The following is a 22,738-nucleotide window of genomic DNA, read 5'->3' on the forward strand; positions in this document are numbered from 1 at the left end:
AATATTTAGAGAGTCTTCAGAAAAAATACACTGTAGGAGGTTCATGCTGTCTGAGGAAAGCAAAGCAGCCAAAGAAGCCAGGGTGAGGCCTTTGTTTTCTCCGTCCCCAGAGCCACCTCACTGGAGGCAGCACAAGAGCCCCGTTTTGTCTTGCTGAGATGCCTCTGAGCATCTGAGAGAGCTGTTTTGCGTCTGTGCCGAGCTCTTTCTTGAGCATTTCATCAAACCCCACACCACAGCTGTCGCTGACAAATTTGTGATGCTGCCACAGGCTTTGAGACCAGACCAAGGCCGGTGTCTCAGTCGCACCCCACAAGCTGTCACATGAAAGTTGATTGTGGTCACCGAACCGATAAGGCAAAGCCTCAGAGCATCTCAGGCTCTCTGCAAAGCTCTTCCCCTTTAGTTATGCCTGTCCTTACTGTCAGCCCTGTTAGAATAACCATTATTTCACTTTTTCAGGGCAAATTTTAATAAGGTTAGGCCCAAATTTGACATGCCCCATGTAAGCCTGTGCAGACTTCCAAACTTCACTTCAGAAGTGTTGCTCTTGCTCCCAAATCTGTTCCTGACCTCTCTACATTTGTTTTATGTGGGTGTGAAATTCTCTTTGACCTAATTACAATTCCCACTTCGCATTCTGGTGCTGGAAATTTAGAGGTAGAGGTGCTGAACAAAAAGTGTGTCGGATGCACCGTGGTCACCTCTGCCTGTCAGAGCAGAGACGAGCAGACAAGGGCTGCAGGCAGCAAGATCATTTTACATTTAAGCCAGTGTTTAATTCTCCTAATAGCACCAAGATTGCAAGAGCTCAGAGCCTTACACCGAGGATTAACAGACCTCCTAAATATAGCCTCGTTGTCGCAGGGAAGGTAAAAGAACAACAGAGTCTCTGAGAACTGTTCTTGAAAAACATTTATTTCTGTAATGGGTTTATAGCGCTGACTTCCAAGCCTCAGTACAACACAGTTTTCCCCCTATGCTTAGTTCAGGGGACAATTACCTTTGATGGAATAAAAGAAGCCCCCCAAACAAACAGTTTGGTACCGAACAAACTGTGCCCAGGTTCTCTCTGAGCCTCTGCTGTTGAATTTTCATCCCGACTGGGACAGAGCTGCCCTGCTCCGTCCCTCGGTCACAGCTGCAGGGTGGTTCACTACCTGAAGGCCCCAAATAACGAAGATGTTGTGTTTTAACTGCAAAAATGGGGGTCATGGGCAGAGAAGGCTGCTAGGATTCAGCTGCTGCTATTCTTGCAGACATTTAAAAAGGAAATCTATGCGTTTCAGTTTCACCTCCTGAGCCCCAGCATTAGGAAAGTCAAATACAAACCCAGAGACCGATGTACACAAAATAGTGAACAAATGTCCAGACATTTCTAAGCCCCCCAGTTTACTGTGCCGTGACACCTCCAAAAAACAACAAAACCCTCACATTCAGATCATGTTGGATCTTATTTTAAAGAGGGAGGGGTAGAGATGCAGCACATAGCATAGCAACTGTCAAGCAATGTTTAAGGCAAATTTATTCCCATTTATTAAGAGATGATTTTTGTTTGTTTGTTCACTTTGTGTTTTAAGCTGCTAGGTAACATCTGAGCTGGACATTTAAGCTTAGACAATTTAATCAAAGTTGGAGTGCACTCAATTCAAGTTGATCTGAGCCTAGATCAGCAAAAAATATTCTTCCCCAAAATATCAGTGAGAACAAATTAAAACAAAAAGAAAATAATGGATGTTCACAACTTCCCCAAAACTTTCTCCCCTCAGAGACCAGGCTGAGCCCAACTAAACACACACACATGCATGCAGACGAAGAAGGACACAATGGCAAGCTGCTACGGACACAGAGCTGAATATGGACCAAAGCAGAGTGAAACCTAAATTCCACAGATGCGAGAACATGGACAGAGTTATGAGTAAAAAAAATGGGGGGAAAATCAGAACCCCAGAGAGGGATGTTTCATGAGATGGAATGGAAAACAGAAGTCCGCTGTATGCAAAGAAAGGGAGTTCTTAGGTGCACACACAGAAAGCTGGGGATTTCAGTTGCCTCATCTCTCAGTTGTGTTAGTTTGTTGTGCCTTCCCTCTCCCTTCGAGATCCAGGTGATGGTGCCAGGAGGTTCCTGCATTTACTCAGTCTGTGCATCGTAATTTGCCCCCCCTGCTTTCTTCAGCTCATTCTTAATGTAATCCTCATCCAGCTCTTTGTGGTCACTGATCACAAATTCTTTGGCAAAGTTCTGCAAGAGATAAGAAAAAGACTGTTTAAAAAGAGGACAGTTGTCCAAGTACTCGTATAAAGAGGACTTATCCTGGAGAAATTTCATGTCTACTACTACAGTCACCATCTCCAAGACCTAATCCTGCCCTATGCAACAGCAATTCCTAGTGATAAATGCCCAGGCTGGGCTATGTCAAGTTTCCTAAGTAGTATGGAAATTAAAAAGCTCAAAACTGTGGACCTTCTAGCAGCCACAGACCTTCAGTACGGTTGTGGGCAAGTCACTGATCCTGTTGGTGCCCCCGTCCTTCTTAGCAGCCCTTCTAAAAAAAGCCAGTGCTACAGTACACTACAGTAGCGTGCCCCACAGGCTGGAGGGAGGATGCTTTGATTAAAGACAGAGCAAGATGCAGACGGTACCAGCAGCAAATACATCTACTTCAGCAGATTTACTGACCCTTCCTTTGAACTGTCTAATTCACATCATGGTCAAAACCGCGATGCTGCACTAGACAGGCTCTGCTAATGGGCTTCGGAAAGCTCTGTGGTCTAATGATCTGAAGTGACCTTTAAGGACACATTTATCAGTACACTTGTGTACTGCAGGGCCGCTATCTAGCTCTTTGAAGGCTCTTTGCAACTGATGTGAGCTGGGCAAGCCCTAGGCAGCATGCTGTAATGTGAGGTTGGGGACAGAGAAAACCTTTCTCGGAACAGATCGCTGTGAATGGGATCGCACGGAGCCTTTAGGGCACTTGTCACCACGGCGTCACTGCGGTCAAGGGTTCGTTCCTTCATGTCCCTCCCGCCTCACAGCAAGGGTGCCATGCATGCGTGTGCACAGTCATTTAAGCAAACGTGCACTTTTGCTTCTTGCTTTAGCATTTTCCTTCACTTCCTAACCACAACTGAAAACATTTCATGCGTCTTTCCCTTCCCCCCGCACACAGCACGAAAAACGCGAGCACCCATCGCACTCTGCATGGCCAGGGACAAACGGCTGATGACAAAACGAAGGGAAATCCCTGCTGCCCTGCTGCAGCATCTCAGGGAAGCAGCAGCACCGGGCTCCCCGGGCAGGGAGAGCCCCGAAGGGTGGCGCAGGTTGCCTGGCAGAAGGAGGCGATGCGCTGGGAGATGCCATCGTCTTGTCCGGGTCTCCCCAGCGCTGGAACAGCCTCAGCGCAAATGCGGAGCAGGGATTTCTAATTGGTTTCAGACTCCAAGCCATGGGAGAGCTCTTTATTTGGCAGCGTCTCAAGGGTCTCGGTTTGGGATCACAGTTGGGTAAAGGAGGGGGTGGGGAAGGATTCAGCTTGAAAGAGCCTCAGCACCTCTTTCATGCGGTGGAAAAAATGGAAGGGGGAGCAAACCAGCTCCCCCCCCCCCCGCCAGTCTCCCAGGCTGCAGCTGATCCTGTTTCACACTGCAGGAAATCCTCACTACTGAAGAGTTGCTCCGGGGGAGGAAGAAAAAAAAAAAAAAAGCTTATAGCAGCCAGGAGGAGCCTTGTCTGCTCTGCTTTCATCTGTGTTCGGCTTTGCTGGTGTGAGGGCAGGCAGACGTTACAGGCACTCCTCCATGTCATAGCAGAGCTCCGGGAAGATGGGAAAGAAATTATTTCCTCAGAAAAAATAAATAAATATATATATATATAGGAAATACAGGCAAACCCTGAAAACATCAAATTTGGTCACAAGTCTGGAGCGTGTGTCCTATTTCCAGCTCTCCTGTGTGAGATCTTTGCAAAGCTCAGCTCTTGCTGAGGCTGAACCAATGACTGCCACCTATGCGATGCTCACCGAGGTATGGTGCCCCAGGATTTTTGAGCTGAGCCTTTTCAATTTCTTCTCTGTGTACTAACAAGTTTAAGAAAACTTTCACAGCTCAGGAAACACAGATTATTTGGGGCTATGTGACTACAGCGCTAGTCTCTGACTTGGGTCAGTGACAATTGGGTCAGGCCCATAAAATCATTTCTGAGAGGGATTCCATGAAAAATGTGTGTATTTTATAAATGCAGGGAGGGTTTCCTTCAATGCCCAGTCTGCAGAATCAAGCTGCTTCTGAAATTAAAACCGCAAGTCCACTCACATATTAATAGAGGGGAACTAAATTACATGTGCCACAAGGTAATTACAATTACTCAAATGTCTTCGCAACTAGACAGCTATCCAGATGATTCCTGGGTGATGAGCTGGGGGCAGCAGCCACTATTTCATGTCGATAGCCCCGAGACACCTTGCAAAGTCTGAACAATTTCCCCCTCGCAGTTGGCCAGATGGGTTATGTTCCCAGCCACTCGTAAATATCCTCTTAGCTGACCGGGCCACCCCTCGGGCCAGATCTGCACCCTCGGCGAGCAATCTGGGTCACTGCCATAAATAACTCCAGTTTATTCCTTTCTGTTGGCAGGTGCTGTTGGGGGCTTCTTTGGTTCTTTGCGCTGGTTCTCACCCACCACGATGTCTCATCAAGCCTGGCCCCAAGGACAGAAGACGCTTCGGGTGAGTTTGCTGCCTGGCACTCCTGATTGCAGTGTCCTGCTTGACCTTCCCTCAGCCATAGCTCCTTCATCGCTCTGAACTGTCCAAGCTCTCTGGGGTTGAGCTTTGTGAAGACTTCTCCACGGCACAAATCATAAGATGAAGGGAGGCATATAAGTGTTTTAAAGACAGCTGGAAGCATCTGCTGCCTCCTGTGCCATCAGAGAAGCAAGGCAGGAGAGACTGTGGCTCTCAGATCAGGGGATCAAACACTTGTGATCAACAGCAGCACTTTGCAGTCAAGGACCATCTTATCCAGAGTTCACTCTTTTTTTTTTTGTCCCTGCTGAAACTGCCAGAATATAAAACTACTCCCAGCTGATTGAATTGGGTCTGATGTTAGCTAAACCAGGCAGTGGTCCTTATTCGGCATGACTGTCATCTGCAATTATAAATAACTGATCATAGTGAGCTGGCTCCTGCAAAGCACCAGGCAAGATCGGCGCTTCGAGTGGCTAGCAGCAATGCCAACAGGCATCCGACTTCGGTCGGATTTCTGCTCTGCTACCAGATTTTCCTTATGCCCTTAAGAGCCTCTTTCTTTTTGGGGTGGGGAAAGTCCCCGGTTCCTCTTCTCTCACACACAGCATTATCTAGTGCCTTTCAAGTGAACTGCAGAACTCTTACAGCTGCCTAAGGCATGGTGCATAACTGATGCTTGAGCCCTTACTTTGCTGACAAGCATCTTCATTTTACCTCCTCCACTTCCTTTTCTGTTCTCTTCCCCCAACCCCCAAGCTTTTTACAACCACTGCAAGCCCTGCAAGTGAATTCTGCCCTTTGTATTCATAGCAGAGCCACCAGCAGCCTACAGATAACAAAAACAATGATGCCATTTATCACTCCCATTTATCGCACAACAGTAACCAGTCTTTGCTTTGCCTCTTCAATCATTGAATGCGATGTAAAAAGTAAGGTTTACACATGGCTCTCCAATACACCTATCTAGCACACGCTTCACCCTGTGCCTGAGTAGCAGAGGGTCACAATTTTGTAATCCTGTCCTCTGTGTCAGCCCCCATCTGACACTGTGGAGACAAAGGGCTCCAACCACGCAGGCCAGGTCACAAAAACAGAGCCCGCATCTCTCCCTGGGAGGCATGAAATTTGTGCAGCCTTTCTCTTCCAGACAACTTTATGGAGGAAACGAAAAGGGTGGAGTAGATTTTCTGCCTATTCCAGGCTCTGAATGTCTAGCATATGGGGCCATAAAATTTCCCTGAGCTGGCCAAGGGAAAATCTGCCTGGTGCAGATACTGTACCAAAAAGGTCTACAGAGGCCCTTATAAATCCCAGCATGTGCAGGCCTGAAGCCAGAAGGAAAATCCTTATATCGTCTACGGACACATGGGTTTTTAGCAGTAGGGATGGGGCCAGGCAGTTGAGCAGCTTCTTGCTGTTTTTATTTATACTAGGCCTTGCAGGGGCCTCCACTGATGTTCAAAATCCTCAGATCCGCTGTGCTTAAGGTCCCCACTCCCATCCACTGAATACAAGATGACATCTCCCATTTTTCTTTTCCAGCATGGTGCGAATCCTAGAGCTGGGGTCATGGGGAAGAAAGGACACGTGCTCTGGCTGCAGCAAAGGTATGTTCTAGCGGGGCTTCTCTGAGTGCAAGGAGAGCTATAAAGTAACAAGTGCCTGCAGCAATACAGCACCACTGCCCTCTACTCCACTCTGGCTGCACCTAAGCTGCAATCAGCTGTCAGAGTCTAAGTAAAACTCCTCTCTTCCACTTTACTCCCTGCCAATTTTTACACGCACCAGTTCCAGCCACTGGGAGAAGCCAGCCCTAACCTCTGGCAAACACATCTCACAGGAATGGGAGCTGCATTTCAGCTGATCTGCAAATTCTTCCTATCTTGCTCCATCCCACTGAGAAAGTCACAGGGCTGTGTTTCAGATGTGGGGTGCTGGGAGGCTGCTTATCCTGGCCGAAAGAAATTACTCATAAAGTTACCGCCTTCGCTCGACTAGGAATAGGAGTTCTTAAATCAATATCCATTTGGTATGGTCATTACAGTAAACCAGAATAGGAAAAACTGTCAAAAAGTACAACTGTGTTTGCCTTCCCAGCAGAATCTCACTCATTGTCCTGAGAAAGGCTGTCTTGAAACCAGTAACACATGAGTTTGATTTTCTGACTGCCTCTGACAAAGCTATGAAACCACTTTCTGTTTGGGTCACTGTACTGACATGAGAAACTCAGTGTACATACACAGAGTTATATATGTTGTATCTGCCCCAAGACCAGGGACAGTAATCCCACAAGTTGGTCCTTATGAAGGAGCAGCATCAGTGCAGTGTGGAATCCAAGGGCAAAGAGAAAGACCAACAAAAAGATCTGACAACAAGCTCCAAAGCACAAACTCAGTAAACTTGTTGACATCACTAAAGTCAGGCAAATTCCTCACCAAAAATAATAATGAATAAAATGCCACGAATATTTGCCTACAGTAACGGAGCTGTTTTACCCTGAATAAGATTTGGCAAATAACAGAGCGCATGATTCTGTGGGGGCAGGAGTGCTGAAGAAAACAGAGAAGAGCCAAAATTCATGGAAAATAAGACAAATGGGCAAAGGTTGGTCAGTTCCTTTGCTGAGACAGCTCTGCAGGGGAATTCAGTCCATCAAGAACTGAATTCCCCTGAATTCCTCTACACAGCCTAATGAAGGGTTAAAGTCTCCTGGTAGGAAATGCTGTCATGAAGGGAAATGAGTTCCCGGAGGGGAAGCAACACTCAGAGGGAAACAAAGTCCTGCTTCCAGTTCTTCAGCATTTACATCAACGACAGACCCTGGTAGCACTGATTGCCTCTCCCAGTCCCAAACCACGGTGCCTGGGTTTGTCCTTCCTCGAAGAAAAGCACCGTAACCTCGTCCCCCTGCCTCTCCTCAAAGCGAATGGGGCTGCATGCTGTGAGGCCTCTGCTGTACTTAAACCCCACAGCTGCCAGGTTGGACCTTGCAGGTATTTTTATGGCTGAATTGAACCTCACGCCACCGGCTGTTGATAACCACGCTGAGCAGCTTACAACAGCCTTGGTTTCTGGGCTCGGGCTGACTTATCTGTGTCTCCTGGGTCTCTGGGATAAAGGAGGTCAAAACGACAGCCCTCAGAGCTGAGAGAGTCTCCTGGATAGATTTGTACTAATGCTGAATGAGCCACAGCTTGTGCATAGAAAGAAGGCAAAAGGCAGAGCCGTGTTTACTGCCAGGGGCACAAAAGAGGAGTTTAAGACCAGCTTTGGATGATCTCTTTTACAGCCAGGTGAAAAATATGCCCAAAACCTTTCTCTTCAGCTGGTATCTACTGGCAGCTGCGTACGGCCTTGGCATGACAGCGAGTGGCTCACGGCGCTCAAACTGCAGCTGTGCAGAGGGCACAAGGGCTGTGGGGTCGGCTGCACGTGCGGTTTACTGTAAGCATCCACCAGTTCACCCCCGTGCGCAAGACAGGACCTGCTACTGCCAATGGCAAAACTGATGAAGCCCTTTTAGTTCAAGTCATCCTTGACTTACTGTTTCATAAAATAGGTTCCTCAGCTGTAAGTGTAGACCATTTTAGATCTAGGTTTAGACTGTACCCCAGCAATGACCTCCCAAACATCTTAAACCACGGTCTGCAAAGCGTGGGATGTTGTATGCTTCTGCCCCCAGCCCTAGGCCTGTACTTGGCCTAGGCAGAAACTCAGTGGAGGAAAGGTACTGCATCCCCTTACTCCTTGGTTACACTTGCACAGGAAAGCCTCCACACCTCATTACCTAGCTATACCCTTAGGAAGTTATAAATACTTGTTCTCCATCCTGCCCTTACTTTCAACCTGCTCTCAGCTGAACTACTTGGGCCAAGTCTCAGGCTTGACCCAAGACTTCCAGCTGAGGTGAAGGAGAAAGGATGGAAAATAAAAAGCTGTGAAAATTGTTACTGGATGTTCCTTAAATGCAAAATGCATTTTTTTTTTCTGCAATCCAAAATAAATGCAGTAAATGAATAACCCACTTTCCAACAACATTAAAGAGGTAATAAGGATAGTCCCAAATAAGCAAGAAGACCTGATTCTCAACTAGTACAGATCAGGGGAACTGTACCAGATGAGATGTGTCCCTATAATTTTACAGTTATTGCTGCTAAAAATCAATTGTCCTTTCTTCCTGAGAGATTTGCTGTCCCCCTCCTCCAATGACTAGTTGCATTGCTTCCCAGCCACCTCCCCATAGATTTCCCAGCATCCCCCTTCCAAGGGACAAATACAAAAGCAAGGGCAACCCAATCCTTCTCCTTGCTTTATAACATTTCATCCTTTTGTTCAAAAGCCCATAATCTACTCTTCAACAGTTAATATCCCTTATGTTTTCCTTACGGCAGGTGCTTCTGGGGGACCTTTAATAATCACCACGTGTGAACACTCTTTATTGTACAGATACAACATGGTGGGGTTTGCTTGCTAGGCAGTATTCAGGCTGAATATTCTTTCACTTTGAGCGTCTCAGTCGAAGAACAATGTTTGTTGGCATTTGTTCAGGTTTCAGCAGAGCTCAACCATAGCTCATCAATGCGTCTACAATGTATCAGAGAATACAAAGCAGATCTCCTCTCACAGGGGAGCTTTGGTCTTGTATAAGGAGCCGCAGTTGGATTTTGCAAATATTACAAGATAGTGAGCATCCTTCAAGTTTCATGGAAGGCATCTCAATCTGAAGAGCTGTTGTTCTGTAATCCCAACCAGTCTCTTCTATAGATCACAAAAATCAAAGCTGTTACCTGCTGTATAAAAGTCTCCTTGTGCCACACTTCCTTTGAAGGACAGCCATGTTGCACAGAGTAAGTGCACCTATGGGTCATGCACAAAACTGAAACTGCAGAGAGCCAAATTGTATGCAAAATCTAGTTTCTCTTCAAGGTTTAAAAACAAACACACACAAATCTCACTTTAGGGTACTGCTTATTCCAAAAGATGAACAAGCACTGAGACAAATTTGTAGTTTATCATTACAGAAAACAAACTGTTTTTCTTTGTATAACCCACATCTCAAATAATCCCTGTAAAAATCAGAAACGAGGGTGACTGGAAATATACTTTGGAAGATGAAGGTCAAGAGAACTAGTAAGAGAGAAATAGCTCTGGGATAAATTCCCTCAACTAAACTGCAATTGGTCTTTCCTGTCTTCCTTTATTTTGACTACCTGCAAGGTCACATGCATTAGAAAAAAGACAATAGTACTACTTTTATCCCCCTCCAATTCGAGGGTTCAGCTGTATGGATGGATAGCTATCTCAGTCACTATGTACTAGGATTATGTCATACATCCTTTTTCCCCTTTACATTGGTTTAAAACAGCCAGCCACTAACTTAATTTGCATGAAAAGACTGCCAAAGAAACACAAGTTACTATCTAGCCTCTATTTGTCCACAGCGTCTAGGCAATAGCATGTTTGTCCTGCTACATGTCTCCACAGTGATAAAAAGTGAATTAAAAATGTCTTCAAAGTAGAACTGGCTCTACCTGTGTCACAGGCTCATCTGTGAAGTTTCTGCATGGCTATCCAACAATATCCAAACAGGACATGCTGTATTCTTTCATGGTCTTGTAAGATGCTCACAAAGACATCTGTATAAATAGCTTTAATTTCTCTATAACAAAGAAACTTTCCAATGGAGAGGAGATCACTGTTGACCTTACATTCAGAAACACTTTGGAATGGGTCATAGACATGGTTGCTGAATAAAAGTGTACCACCACGTTGTATTGTTTTTATATTTTAGTTTAGATTAATTGGAATATGAAAGCTTTTAAGTAACAGCCAGGAATGGTTAGTGTTCCACTGGATTATTAACTCGCACAGGCTACTAATCAAATATGAAACAAGTGGAATTGCAAATAATATGTAGCAGACCTAAGAGACAGATCTTAGAACAGCAGTTGGGAATGCTATTCAGCTCCACAGGAATAAACTGTCTAAACATATTTTAAAAAATCTTGGTCTTAGTGACTCTTACGTGAGTCATTCATTAGTACCCTATAATTTCATCCCCAGCTGCAATAACACAGTTTCATCTGCCTCACATGAACAGAGACTTGCTTTCCTGTCTCTCAGGTATCATCATGGAAGTCTCTGTTCAGAATGCCCCCCTCAGAATAGTTGTCATTTTGAAAGACCGTTATATTCTTTATGCTTTTTACCTAAAATATCTTCTGTATCATACAAACTACTAGTGGGGGGGCCTTCATTCTCATACTCCATATTGTCCTATTGGAAGATTCCCAGCGCAGCAAGAAAGACCTTGCTTTAAAAACATCTCCAGAGTAAACATGTTAAACATTAGCATCTTCTCTGTCTTTTCAGCAGTTCTTTGTACCCTTCCACAATTCGTGTCTCTCGTGGCAGTTGTTTGTTTTCCCTTGCTTTGACCGAGCTTGGAGCCCGACAGAGCGAGCACAGCTCAGCGAGCCCTGGGAGGCCTCAGCGGAGTTAAATGATATGCTCGGGACAGACAAATTTGGGTGAAGCTCTTCCAAGGTGTGCACTAAGCACATTTCTCTTTTTCGCTGATACGCCCAAGGCCAAACAGAAGAGTATTCAAATCTAGTTAGCTATTAAAAGCTGTTAGTTAATTGGTACTGATAAGGACTTCAGACTCCGGTTGATTTTCTCCATGAATACATTGTGCAGAGACGAAAGGCATCAAGAGAAAAGTTCACACATGGGCGTGGATTCTTCTGTTTAATTTTACCTGCTTAACTTAATAGTGCCTTGTTCTCTACCACTCAATGTTGTATTATTTTCATATCGAGGAAGCAGATTGGAAACATCTTAATGGTGACATGGAGTGGAGTTCATGTTCCCTCCTCATGAAATAGTGAAGGCAGCCTTAAGCTCAAAGGTGCTTCTTTATGTCTGAGTGCTCAAAAGGCAGATATTAAGTCTTCCTAGTAAGAAGACAGGCCCTAGGAAACTGTCTTCTTTTTAAAGGATTAACCACTAAGATGAAGGATGATCCAATCCTTCTCCCTCTCTCACCTTCTGCTGATGTTCGTAGAGCTACAAGCAATGAGAACAACTGGTGTTTAGAAGCAGAAGGAAACGGTTACCTGTACTACTTCTTTGACCAGAGTCTTGTCGGTCCCAGTTTTGGCTCTCTGCAGGCCACTGACATCCTCTCCAATCCAAGTGATGAGGGCAAACTTGACTCGCTTGCTCATGGCATCGCCAGTGGTGAATCGGACAAAGCCAAACAATCGAACATCATCTGGAGGGACAGAGCAAGAGGAGCGAAGTGAAGTGAAGTGAGCAACAACAGAAACATCCCTGCCACACCGTTCTCTGGGGTAAGACTATTGATCCCAAATTAAAGACCAAGTCAAGGCACCGATACTTCGTTATGACAGCATTATTTTAGACTAACAGGGCAATACAGAGGCTCTGCTTAATTGTCCTTTGCTGGCAAGGTACACTTTGCTAGTGTTAGGTCTTCCTGGGGTGCTCTGAGGGACTGGGAGGAAGCTGGTTCTGCCAGCAGGCCCATGCCACACTACTGCACTGCTAGAAAGTCATGAAATGGCTCAAATACAGTCAACAGGCAGTTTGAGAGCACAGAGCTAACCCCAGTTACACCTTCAGCCCAGAATTAACCCAAGTTATGCATTCAGCCAAATCACCGATCTGCATGCAGGTCACTGGTCAAGAAGGGAATAAAGTGATTTCCCAGCCTCCCTCTTACCAGATAGCAGGATTAGGATCACATTTTGTAAAATATACCCAAAAACCGGTCGTGGTGCAGATCTGACCCTTTTCCTGACTTCCCTTCAGCAACATTTCTGCCTCACTTGTAGTATGAGCTTACATGAAGGAGAGGAGGAGAGGAGAAGAAGCTAAAGAAAATCTGCAACTGCCCCCACAGATGTGCTTTTCTATTCCTTCCTAAGCCCTGTAGAGAAAGACCTTGGATTTCAAAACTGTTCTGATCGTTGCTTCACAGCTGGTTTCTGCTATATCAGGCCAGACTAGGGTTATTTAGTCTGGCTATATGTGTAAAAACCTTGTAAACTCCTTGTCTCGGAGAGTTTGATCTTTCACTGCAGGGTGACTCATCACCCGAGGCAGTTGGATGCCTTCATGATCACTGGCACTCGGAAATCGGGTGATACCATCCTCTGAGATCCCCAGCCCCGGTGGCATGCAGGATGCTGGAGCCTTCAACCAGGATTGTGCAAAAACAGCGGAACAGATGGACAGTTGTGCAATCGTGGAATATACCTAATCATAGCCACTTCATCTGTTATAGGTCGCTCAAGACCTTTTTAATGAAATGAGATGACTCAAAATAGAAGAGCAAGCTTGCAGATTGAAAAGAATCATATTAATTCTGGTTATGCTTGTTGTGACCAGTTCAACATGTTTCCTAGTTCCTCGCTGTCTTGACTACTGCTGGGTGAGAACACAGTCTCCAGGTGTAGTAATGTCTGCCAATATCCCCTTCCTCGGGTCCATCCCCTTCCTTCCAGCCCCAGGAGCTCCAGGGAATGAGGAAAAGCAGCTCTAAATTGTGCGTCCCTAGAAAATATGCTGCTAGAAATCAATACGAAAAAAAAAAAGAAAGAAAAAAAAAAGGAAATGTTCTTTAAAAGCTCACAGATCTCTGAGATTCTTAAACACTGTGTTTTGCCAGAGAGTCAGTAAAGACAACTTCCTTTAATGAAAGATGTCAAGGTTTAAGGTTTAAAATTAAAACAAACCACCTATGTTCTTCCTATTTTGCTCTCTAGATATTTTTTGCCACTGACAGAGGAGTACTGAGGAAAACTGGAAAATGTAAGTAGGGGTCTGTGAGCGTGTGAGAGTGTTTAAAACAAACTGCTCTAAAGATTTCAGATTTGAAGTAAAGAGATATTCAAAAGATAAAAATCCACATGGATATTCTGAAGGAGAATAAGAGCCACGTGTATCGACAGTGCAGGCAAACAAAACTTCTTGCTCGTACCCTATTATTGGCAAGCAGAAGAAACCTATGGTGAGGCTCCCGTTCCTGACAGTAAACCCTCTTGCTAAGATTGATTAGAACAATAAATGAACCAACAGCCAGGAAATACCAAGGTGAAGAGAGACAGTAAATCCCCAAACGTTACTATTAACAGTTCTGTGGAAAAAACCTTGCTTTCCCAGATCCGATGCTAAAGGAGGCCACGTTTTGCTAAGAATTGTACTGGGGTTCCTATGGGAACCCAGTCCTAGAAGGCACTTTAAGGTCATCAAGTCCTGGCCCCTACAACGCTGTAAGCGTGTCACAGCCCTTCTCGTGGACTGATCACCTTCCACCTCGAGTATGTAGGGTCTTGATCCCTGCTCCTTCTACCAAAGACTATAACAAATTCTGAGGACTGCTTTGGAGGATCCGCCTTTATAGTAAAAATAATGCAAAAATATAATGAATGTGAAGAATCCAAGCTTTTCTACAGTGTTTTCTCAACTCAACACAGAAAGGAGGTTGAAAGAATTTATCTGCCTGCATGAACTTTAATTTGAGGTGAGCCCACAGATCGCTGGAAGCAGCAGGTTTCTCTTCCTAGCAGAACAGTTCGAGTGTTTTCCCATCCTGCCTGAAAGCAGCCGGATCTACAGCAGCTCTGAGAGCCAAGCCTAGCAATTCCCATGGGCTTTTGCCCATTAGATCACCTACTGCCCGGTGACTGAGCAACTCTTACCTCATCATGTGAAGTCCCACTAAGTTTAATGAGCAACTGAAGGTTAGATACGGGGCTGAGTCACTGCTTTTGGCAGAATCTACCTGGGGAAGATCTACCTGTAGGGGTTTCAGAATGAGTCCAAAGCTTGTTCAGAGCGATAGCAGGATCAAAACGCCAGTTCTTTTACACTACCAGGTTTCCTCTTTCACGGTTAATCAGCTCTGCCCTGCCACGTCACCTCGCTATGCTGCAAGTCCTCAATGCCATCAGTGTCAGCTCCGCGAGAAACCCCAAGGTGTTCCTCCTCCAATTCCTCCTCCCGCCCCCACCCCTTTTCACAAAGAAAACCCACCACTTACCCTGGTTTTGGGAATTTGCTGGGTGTGGGGAGGGAGGGAGGGAGTCTAACAAATCATAGGGAGACAGCAGATTTCCTCTGCAAGAGGAAATCCTGCCTCGCTCTATACAACCACCTTCCTTGTCACTAAGCCATGGATTTCAGGGCAGACAGAAGCAGTTAAAGAATATTATTAATAGATCTGGGAAATAGCAGCTTTATTTGAGACGATCTCACGAGTTACAAACAGCAGAAATTAACCTTAACTCCTACTAATATCACTGTTCCCTTAAGTATTGTACAGCAAGGCAATAGGGCTATACAAACAATGAGAAGTACAATGAATGCCTTAATGAACATCACTTAGTATTTTTCTCCAAACCTCTTACTTATCAGTAGGCAGAATTTCCCAAATATACTGATTAAGCTGCCCGTGGCTGTCAACAAAGCTTGATGCTGAGCTGCAGAGATTTCCTTGATGGTATTTCTCGTTTTTTTCATCCACTCGAACCCTTTGTTTCAGCTGTGCTACAAAATTCCCCATTGGATTAAAATGCACTGACTCATCAGTAAAAGAAATTAGCTGCAAGAAAGAAACACACCATCAAATTTTCATGGTTCTTTGTCTTCGGGCTCTGAACAACCAAGCCAGAGACGTGCCAAGGTAAGGCCACTGCTCTCAGCATCACCTGCCTGCTAAGTCAAGGTCAGATACAGCAAGGTAGCTCATAGCAAGGTCTGCTTTTGTGGTCTCTCCAGCACTGAATTACTGATAGCGTATGACAGCTTTCATGAAGGATTTATTACGTTTGTTTCAATTGTATTCATTTTAGATTCATTTGCCAATTTTCCATCTCTTCAGTCGCCCTTTCAGCCACGTGGCTAAAAGCACAGACCAAACCATCCCTACCTCTCAGCACGCTGTTATTTCTTCCTTCTCTGACGCTGTACGGAAGCCTGTGCATCTCTGTTGCAGTACTGCCTTGCACCACGCAGACGTGTTCATTAAGTCATCTAAGACAAACACGTAACGTTTGACCCCGGGACCGTAACCACAGGGGCTGGAGCTGGGGCAGCCACCCATCTCCCCGTCTGCTATTTCAGCACGGAACTGACCCGATGAGTTGCTCCCACAAAAATTTATGTGAATACTCCCTGAAACCAATTCCCGTTCATTGCTAGGGACATCCCCAGCCCCAGCTGGCGGCCGGGAGCTGGCTGGCAGACACGTGCCATGCAGGCTGACCCTGCTGGGGCACGACGCGCACAGAGCACAGGGGGGGCAGCAGAGCAGGGACACGCTGCAGACAAAGCCAGTGTCAACTTCCCACAGCCACCACCAGCCCCGGGTCTTCCTTTAAATAGACATTAAGGGAAAGCAGGCAAGGCGAACATTAAGGAGGAAAAACAAACCCAGTAGGAGACTGACTTACAAAGCCCATTTTAGCAACTTAAGATGCTGCCAAATACAGATAAGCACCTATCTCATTATATGGCCTTGCGCATTTTTACAAATCTTTCCTACAACCTAAGGTGCCTATGTAATCTTGGCGATCTGTCTCTCAAGTCTTAGCTCCTAAATTTTATATACGGGCCTGGGTTTACTGGGCAATTGTCACGAGCCCCAAAGACCTTGTGTTTATATTAGAAGCTCATTCTATTTCTGTTTTCTTCCCAATATTTTATGTCAACCAGAAATGATTTTATAGGGTATTTATTTCAGACCAAAGATGTTCAGCTCTTCCTCATGCTGAATGCACTGTGTGTTTCTGGTCTGATCTTTTCAGACACATGAATAACTATCCCGTTTCACGCTGTCACTGCAATTATTTATCTGGACTGGGGCTTTCCAGATAGAAGGCTCATTATTTCCTTTGTCAGAGATGCGTTGAGAAATCAACTGTTCACACGTGGCATGGGGAGGAAGCAGTCAAAACAGTCTTCCAACCTCTCTACTACTTCATGACAGCATGCACATGAAAATAAATAAATAAATAAACAAATAAAATAAAATAAAATGAACTACAGTCAGAGACAATGCAGCGCTCTGCTGCTTTGTAATCTGGAAACTGAACCCAGCTGTCCAGTGCAGTCAGGTATTACTGATAAACACGAAAGTTTAGGCGGATGTTTTTGACTGCTGACTTACTCTGATATCTCAGTCGAATGTACTCTTCTCAGCAACAGCATCGCCAGCCCAATTATGAGACTTCGAAAACAACAACAAAGCCCAAGAGCCTTAACATCCTTCCGTACAATAACCTTCAACTCTTATCTGTGTTCCTGGCTTCAAATCCACCAGCTCAGCTTTTTGCTTAAAAGTGTTCTCATGGCGTGTACCACCAAACACCAAATTAAAGCTCCGCCTGGAGCCAGGCCATCCGCAGAGGCAAGAGCTGTAACCGTGAAGTCAAATCGATCAAAAGCCTTGAATTAAGCCCTTGTTTAATGCAGAGGTAATCTGCACTGTTAAGCCCAACCAAAACAGTCCTTAGCCAGAAGACACAGGGGGTGTCTACACTGTGTTTAATGACCCTGACACAGTTAATGTCCTCAACTTATGGTCTCCAGACTCTCTGGGTCAGACAAAGGCCAGAGCAGTCACGCAGGGTGGTCATTACACGGGGCTGCAAGGGGAAGTGCCATCGGCGGCCTCCTCCTAATCTCCTAACGAGGACTTCACTATGTCAGCGGTTTAAACCAACCCGATGACTTTATTTTGGAAAAGACTGGAGGAGAGGTGTTCACACGTCTGGGATGGCCTTTGGAGGGCAGAGAAGACCGCTGCCTGAGGGGAAAGTAGTGCTGCAACCTCCCAGCCCAAGCATCTCAGCCATGTTGAGGCCGGGCACAGCCCTTGGCACGACAGTGACTGATGTGCCAAAGTCCAGGGTTCAGGCTGGGCTTGCAGCACAAGTGTAGTCCTGGGACCCTGAACAGAAGGGCACTGAAAATGCTTCCCTTACCATGTGCAATCGCAGTCCCCAAACAACGGAACAAGAAAGGGATGATAGTTTAATTACGCAGTTCCTTAAACTTCTCTGCCCCTACATAAAGCTGGGCAAAAAGATTAGGAAGAAAAAGCCCCCAGCCCAGGATGTATGACGTGGTTCTGATGAGCAACACACAGCTGGGAACGGAGCAGGATGAGCAACGAAACCTGCACGGGACAGAGCAGGTATGGTCCCGCTCAGGGCACGCACCTCACTGCCTCGGTGGCTGCACACCTCGACCTGTCCTGTGCTCATTGGGCTGCAGGTCCGTGGAGCTGGCTTCTAATGTGGTCTTTTCAAACTGCTACTTCCATTAAAAGAAGCAATTTCAAGCAATTTCTTACTTCGCCCTTTGTCCTCAACCACTCTTGCTCCCTGAGGAGGTTTACAGAATCGGTAATGGGCTGGGCCGCGGTCTGCATGAAAAGGGTTATGTACGGGGGAAATAAAACTGAAAACACACCTCTGCGACCAACAACCCCCTGCAGCCCTTCCCAGCCTCTGCCACTGCACAAGACGGATATCCACCACAGGCAAATGCCTTCCCAACTGGTACAAAAGCCCTTCTGGGTCTCCGAGCCACATGAATTAGCACACGCTGACACCGCCTGCTCTGTAATTTAATGCCCCGGAGGGAAGCAATATGTACAGCACGCCAAAGGTGCTTTTCATAAGAATGCTTATTAGAGAAAGCAGGGGACACAGCTGTTTGCCACTCAGAACAGCACCGAAATGGATGGTGCAGTGAGTGGAGCAGAGCAAGCCCTGACTGAGGGGCTTGGTGCCGCTCTGCACACTGAGGTTTTTCCATTCCAGCTCGCGCTCTCGCCTTCAACCACCAAATTATGCTCAGCTTCTACCAGAGGCAGCTGCAGCACGCTGTGGCTTTCAGGGCAGTGTTTTTCACAAAACAGGAATTCGAAACAAGGAAGGAAGTTTATTCTCATGGCGGGGTTCTTTTTTTTAATCCTTTAATCACATTTTCTGAAGCTGTTCGCATTGATAGCAGCCCTTGTTCCCTCCAGCAAAATGTAGAAGGAGATGAGATAGGACCAGGAGGGAAGAGATGTAGCGATAGGGAGGAATAATATTTAGTAGCTCTTTCCATCTCTTCCTACTCTTTTTACTGACCCTGTTTCAGCAGAAATATTCCAAGCAGCTCTACTTCATAGTAACATCTGGCACCTTTCTTCCAGTTGGGAAGCAAAGCTGCAACTGCTCGCATGAGCCTTGGGTTTTGACCATGTCTAGTGGTCCAGGTGAAGGGCAGCTGCATGGATGGAGGCACCAAAACTCGCATCTCCTCCTTCCCCAACCGCTGCCCTCAATTCGTGGGTGGGGGAAGATCCTTTCTGGCACTCAGCCGGGAGCCTGGTACCTGAATTTCCCTGCTTCTCCAAGCCTTGAGCAACCTTGAGCAGCCGGGCTCCAGAGGAAGGTTTGAGAATAAGCTCTTGCCTCTGGTCTGCCAAGGAGCAGCCCGTGCCAGGTGCATGAGGAAGGAGAGAAAGGAAGAGAACCGAGCAGCTATGAGGGACTTGGCTCCACATCAAAGGCTAATAGGCTACTTCTACCCCACTGATGCCCTTTATTTAACTCTTCCCTTACCATGCTTATGCCTAAAATATGTGGAATTTCCTTTTTTGCTGTAAAAATGCTTCAGTACTCGGGTCAGCTTGCCCCTCTGTTGATATAAAAAAAGTTTCCTTAAACTCTGTCTGCTTTAATATCCTATTTTATAAGGGTTTGACACATGCAAGCACTGGCAAGAAAACAAAACTGGCCATATTCCAAAGTGCAATATGTGCCTTCAATAGCTGTTAGACGCGTCCTACCCAACCCAACCGGTGACTGCTCTCTGCCAAAGGCCTCTGCTCCTTATCCACTTGACAGAAGTATTCCCTCTGCTGCAGAAGGGACAGGAACTGTTCCTGAAGAGGGTACCGCTCCAGACCAAACATTAAAAATCAGTTCAGACAGAGTAAGAGAGGTGCTCCTTAAAAACAAGGAGAAAAAGTAAACAGGGAAGGTTCCTCTGCAAGCCTCAGATGTCTGGAGAGAGTGGAGATGCTCAGATATCCCAGCCACAGGAAGAGACAGATAACAGGGCACTGATGCTGAAGCTGCTGACCTCCCAGGAAAAGTACTAACCCTTCAGATAACGTGGGCATGAACTTCAGAAGTGCAGAGCCCCAGGTTTCCCTGTACGCTGGGTAACTGCTGTTTGCACACTCAGAAGAGTTGGGTGGGAAGGAGTTTTTGGGATACAGGTATCAGCACTTCTGACGTCACCTCTAGGAGGATTACTTTCGGTTTTGAGGTCCCAAGAACAGCTAGAATCGAGTGGCTGTATTAATCCTGGCAAGACCCCACTGCAAATGTCAGAGCAGAGCAGTCTCAGCCCTTCTGATTTAGTGACTCCTTTCCGAAGACTACAATGTATTTTTCGCCTGTGATATTTATTGACTGCTCAGCCCAGCCCTGCCCTCCTTAAGTTACTGGAAGTCCTCTCCAGTCAGTAAAACACAGCTGAACCCTAGGACTGGAAAGACCGACTGGGACAGGCACCAGCATCTCCACGGATGTGGGGCTCTGACTGCAGCGCCTCCGGGGCTCGCCACACCTTGAGAAGGGAGAATTGCTCAATACACCGTTCCTTTACAGTGCCGATACGTAACTCAGGAATTACAGATTAACCATAATACTTGGCTGTAGAGTAGCTGGATGAGGGAGGCAGGCTTTGTCAGCTACAGAGCAGTATGAGTTATGAATGCTTTATATCTCGTACCACTTTGTGATATCGTTAAACAGCCGCCAAGACGGGGAGAACCACACAACACCCCCAAGAACTTATTCCGAGAGAAATCAAAGCGCGCTTTTGTATAAAACACATCAAAAGTTAAGATCGGATGAAGTTAAATATTTGTCCGCTTATTTTCGTTCTCCCCAGGCTTTGCTGCTGCTGTTAATCACCCACATCCGACAGTTAAACAATCAGCTGCCACGTTTAAGGCGAGGGCCGCAACTGGTGCGGTTGTGCAAGGCACGGCGGCGATTGTTCCCGGGCTGTATTGTTCGAGCCAGCCTCTGACTACCCGCTCTCGCGTTTCATGTTCTTAAAAAATCTGAGCAACCTTCTGCCCGCGGCTACCTGAGCACGAGGAGCGGGGTTTACAGAAGGATTTTATTGCGGAATATTCTGTGCGACTGCGTTTTTATAGCCCCAGAAACGGGGCGGTTTTGCGCTCTTCGGAAAGAGGCTGTGCCCTCGAACTGCAGTGCCGAACAATGGGAGCCTTGCTAAGCCAGCGTCGGGTCTCGTTTATAGCTGGGAAGGAACGGCGAATTGTGGAAAGGGGGGAAAAAAAAGCCCAGGGGACCTTAGGGCTAGGGGTGAGACAAAGGACTGCTTGGACTACGGACTTGAGCGAGTTGCTCCCTGCGACGGCAGGAGACCCGGCCGTGCAGGACAGGGCACGGGGCAGCAGCACAAATTGCAGTTCCCCCAAGTTTTCTCCCATCTTTTCCCCTTGCCCTGGGCAGGGAGAAACGCCACTCGCGCCAAAGCCAGTGAGAGGGAGCTTACCTGTGCACTTCCTTTTGAAGGTTTCATAGTCTACCCCTTGGTCTCCGGGGACGATTGTGGAGCCGTTGTATTTAAATGTCACCCTTTGGGAGCGGGGAAAGAGAACGGGGGAAGGAGATATTTAAAAGTCAGCCTTTGGGGACGGGGAAAGGAGATATTTAGGAGAAGGGGGGAAGGAGATATTTAGAAGCCAGCCCTTGGGGATGTGAAAGGAGAAGAAATGTAAAGGCTGCCTATATTATATTCCAAGAAAAAACCCTTTGGAAAGGGGAAGGGGAGGAGGGGGTGGCACGGGGGCAGGGGACGAGGAGCGGGGCAGCAGCGGAGCACCGCTGCCTTTGCGGGAGACCGAGGGGGTGCCCGCGGCTGGGGGGGGTGAGGTTGAAGGGGGGGCCACCTACCAGTTCACCTCGGTGGCATCGTCCCGGACGAGGTTGTACGCCTCCCTGCACGCCTCCTTGTCGATTTTGGTGGCCATGGGGACGTCCTGGAGAAGGGGAGGATGGGGGGGGGGGGGGCTGGCGGGCGGGGAGGCGCGGAGCTCGGGGGGGGGCCTCCGCCGCCGCCTCTTGCTGCTGCAGCCCCGCGCAGCCCCGCACCGCACCGCACCGCTCCGCACCGCTCCGCACCGCTCCGCACCGCGCAGCGCCCGGCCCCGCTCCCGGCCCCGGCCCCGCTCCCGGCCCCGCTCCCGGCCCGCCGCTGCTGCCGCCCCCGGCCCGCCCCCGCCCCGCCGCCGCCTGCCAATGGCTCGGCGGCCTCAGCCCGGCCTGCCCCCGGCAGCCCCGCCCGGGCTGCCCGGAGCTGGAGGGGGGGAGAGGGGGAAAAGGGGGGGTCTGAGGGGGTGTGGGGGGGAGGTGGGAGAGGGGTTTAGGGGGATGTGGGGGGGTGGGAGGGGGTATGGGGGGTGGGGGAGGTCGTGGGGGGGTGTGAGGGGGGCGTGGAGGGGATGTGGGGGGGTATTGGGGGGTGTGAGGGGGGCGTGGAGGGGATATGGGGGTGTGGGGGGGGTGAGGGGATGTGGGAGGTCGTGGGGGGGGTATGGGGGTGTGGGGTGGATGTGGAGGGGTATGGGGGGGGCTGTGAGGGGGTGTGGGAGGTGTGGGGGGGGAGATGTGAGAGGGTGTGGGGGGTGTAGGGGGGTGTGTGGGGTGAGGGCGGGGGCTGTGAGGGGGGCTGTGGGGGATACAGGGGGCACGAGGCTGCGTTTTGGGGGGCCGAGCGCCTGCTTTGGGCTCGCCGCGGTGATGCGCGGTCCGGCCGCCGCTATTCTGGGAGCCCGCCGTGCTTGGCTAGCCCCCGGCGGCGGGAGGAGGAGGAGGAGGAGGAGGAGGAAGAGGAGGAAGAGGAGGGAGGAAG

General features: G+C 47.7%; 1 protein-coding gene across 1 annotated transcript; it reads right to left on the reverse strand.

Moving 5' to 3' along the window:
• Nucleotides 1-897: 897 nt before the first annotated feature.
• On the reverse strand, nucleotides 898-22,100 carry COTL1 (coactosin like F-actin binding protein 1). The gene is made up of 4 exons (XM_083851538.1): nucleotides 21,781-22,100; nucleotides 21,380-21,462; nucleotides 11,872-12,029; nucleotides 898-2,244 (listed from the first exon to the last, which is right to left on the reverse strand). Exons 1-4 carry the CDS (start codon nucleotides 21,855-21,857, stop codon nucleotides 2,134-2,136), a joined length of 429 nt encoding a protein of 142 aa, XP_083707664.1. The 5' UTR covers nucleotides 21,858-22,100; the 3' UTR covers nucleotides 898-2,133.
• Nucleotides 22,101-22,738: the final 638 nt, after the last annotated feature.

The sequence above is a fragment of the Anser anser genome (genome assembly GCF_964211835.1).
Source record: "Anser anser genome assembly, chromosome: 11".
Classification (NCBI taxonomy): domain Eukaryota; kingdom Metazoa; phylum Chordata; class Aves; order Anseriformes; family Anatidae; genus Anser; species Anser anser.

Coding starts and splice junctions, on each gene's coding strand:
- COTL1 (XM_083851538.1), bottom strand. CDS start 21,857: ATGGCCACCAAAATCGACAAGGAGGCGTGCAGGGAGGCGTACAACCTC. Junction 21,463..21,780: donor GATGCCACCGAGGTGAACTG/GTAGGTGGCCCC, acceptor CCGCTCCCAAAG/GGTGACATTTAAATACAACG. Junction 2,245..11,871: donor TGGTCAAAGAAGTAGTACAG/GTAACCGTTTCC, acceptor TATCTCTTGCAG/AACTTTGCCAAAGAATTTGT.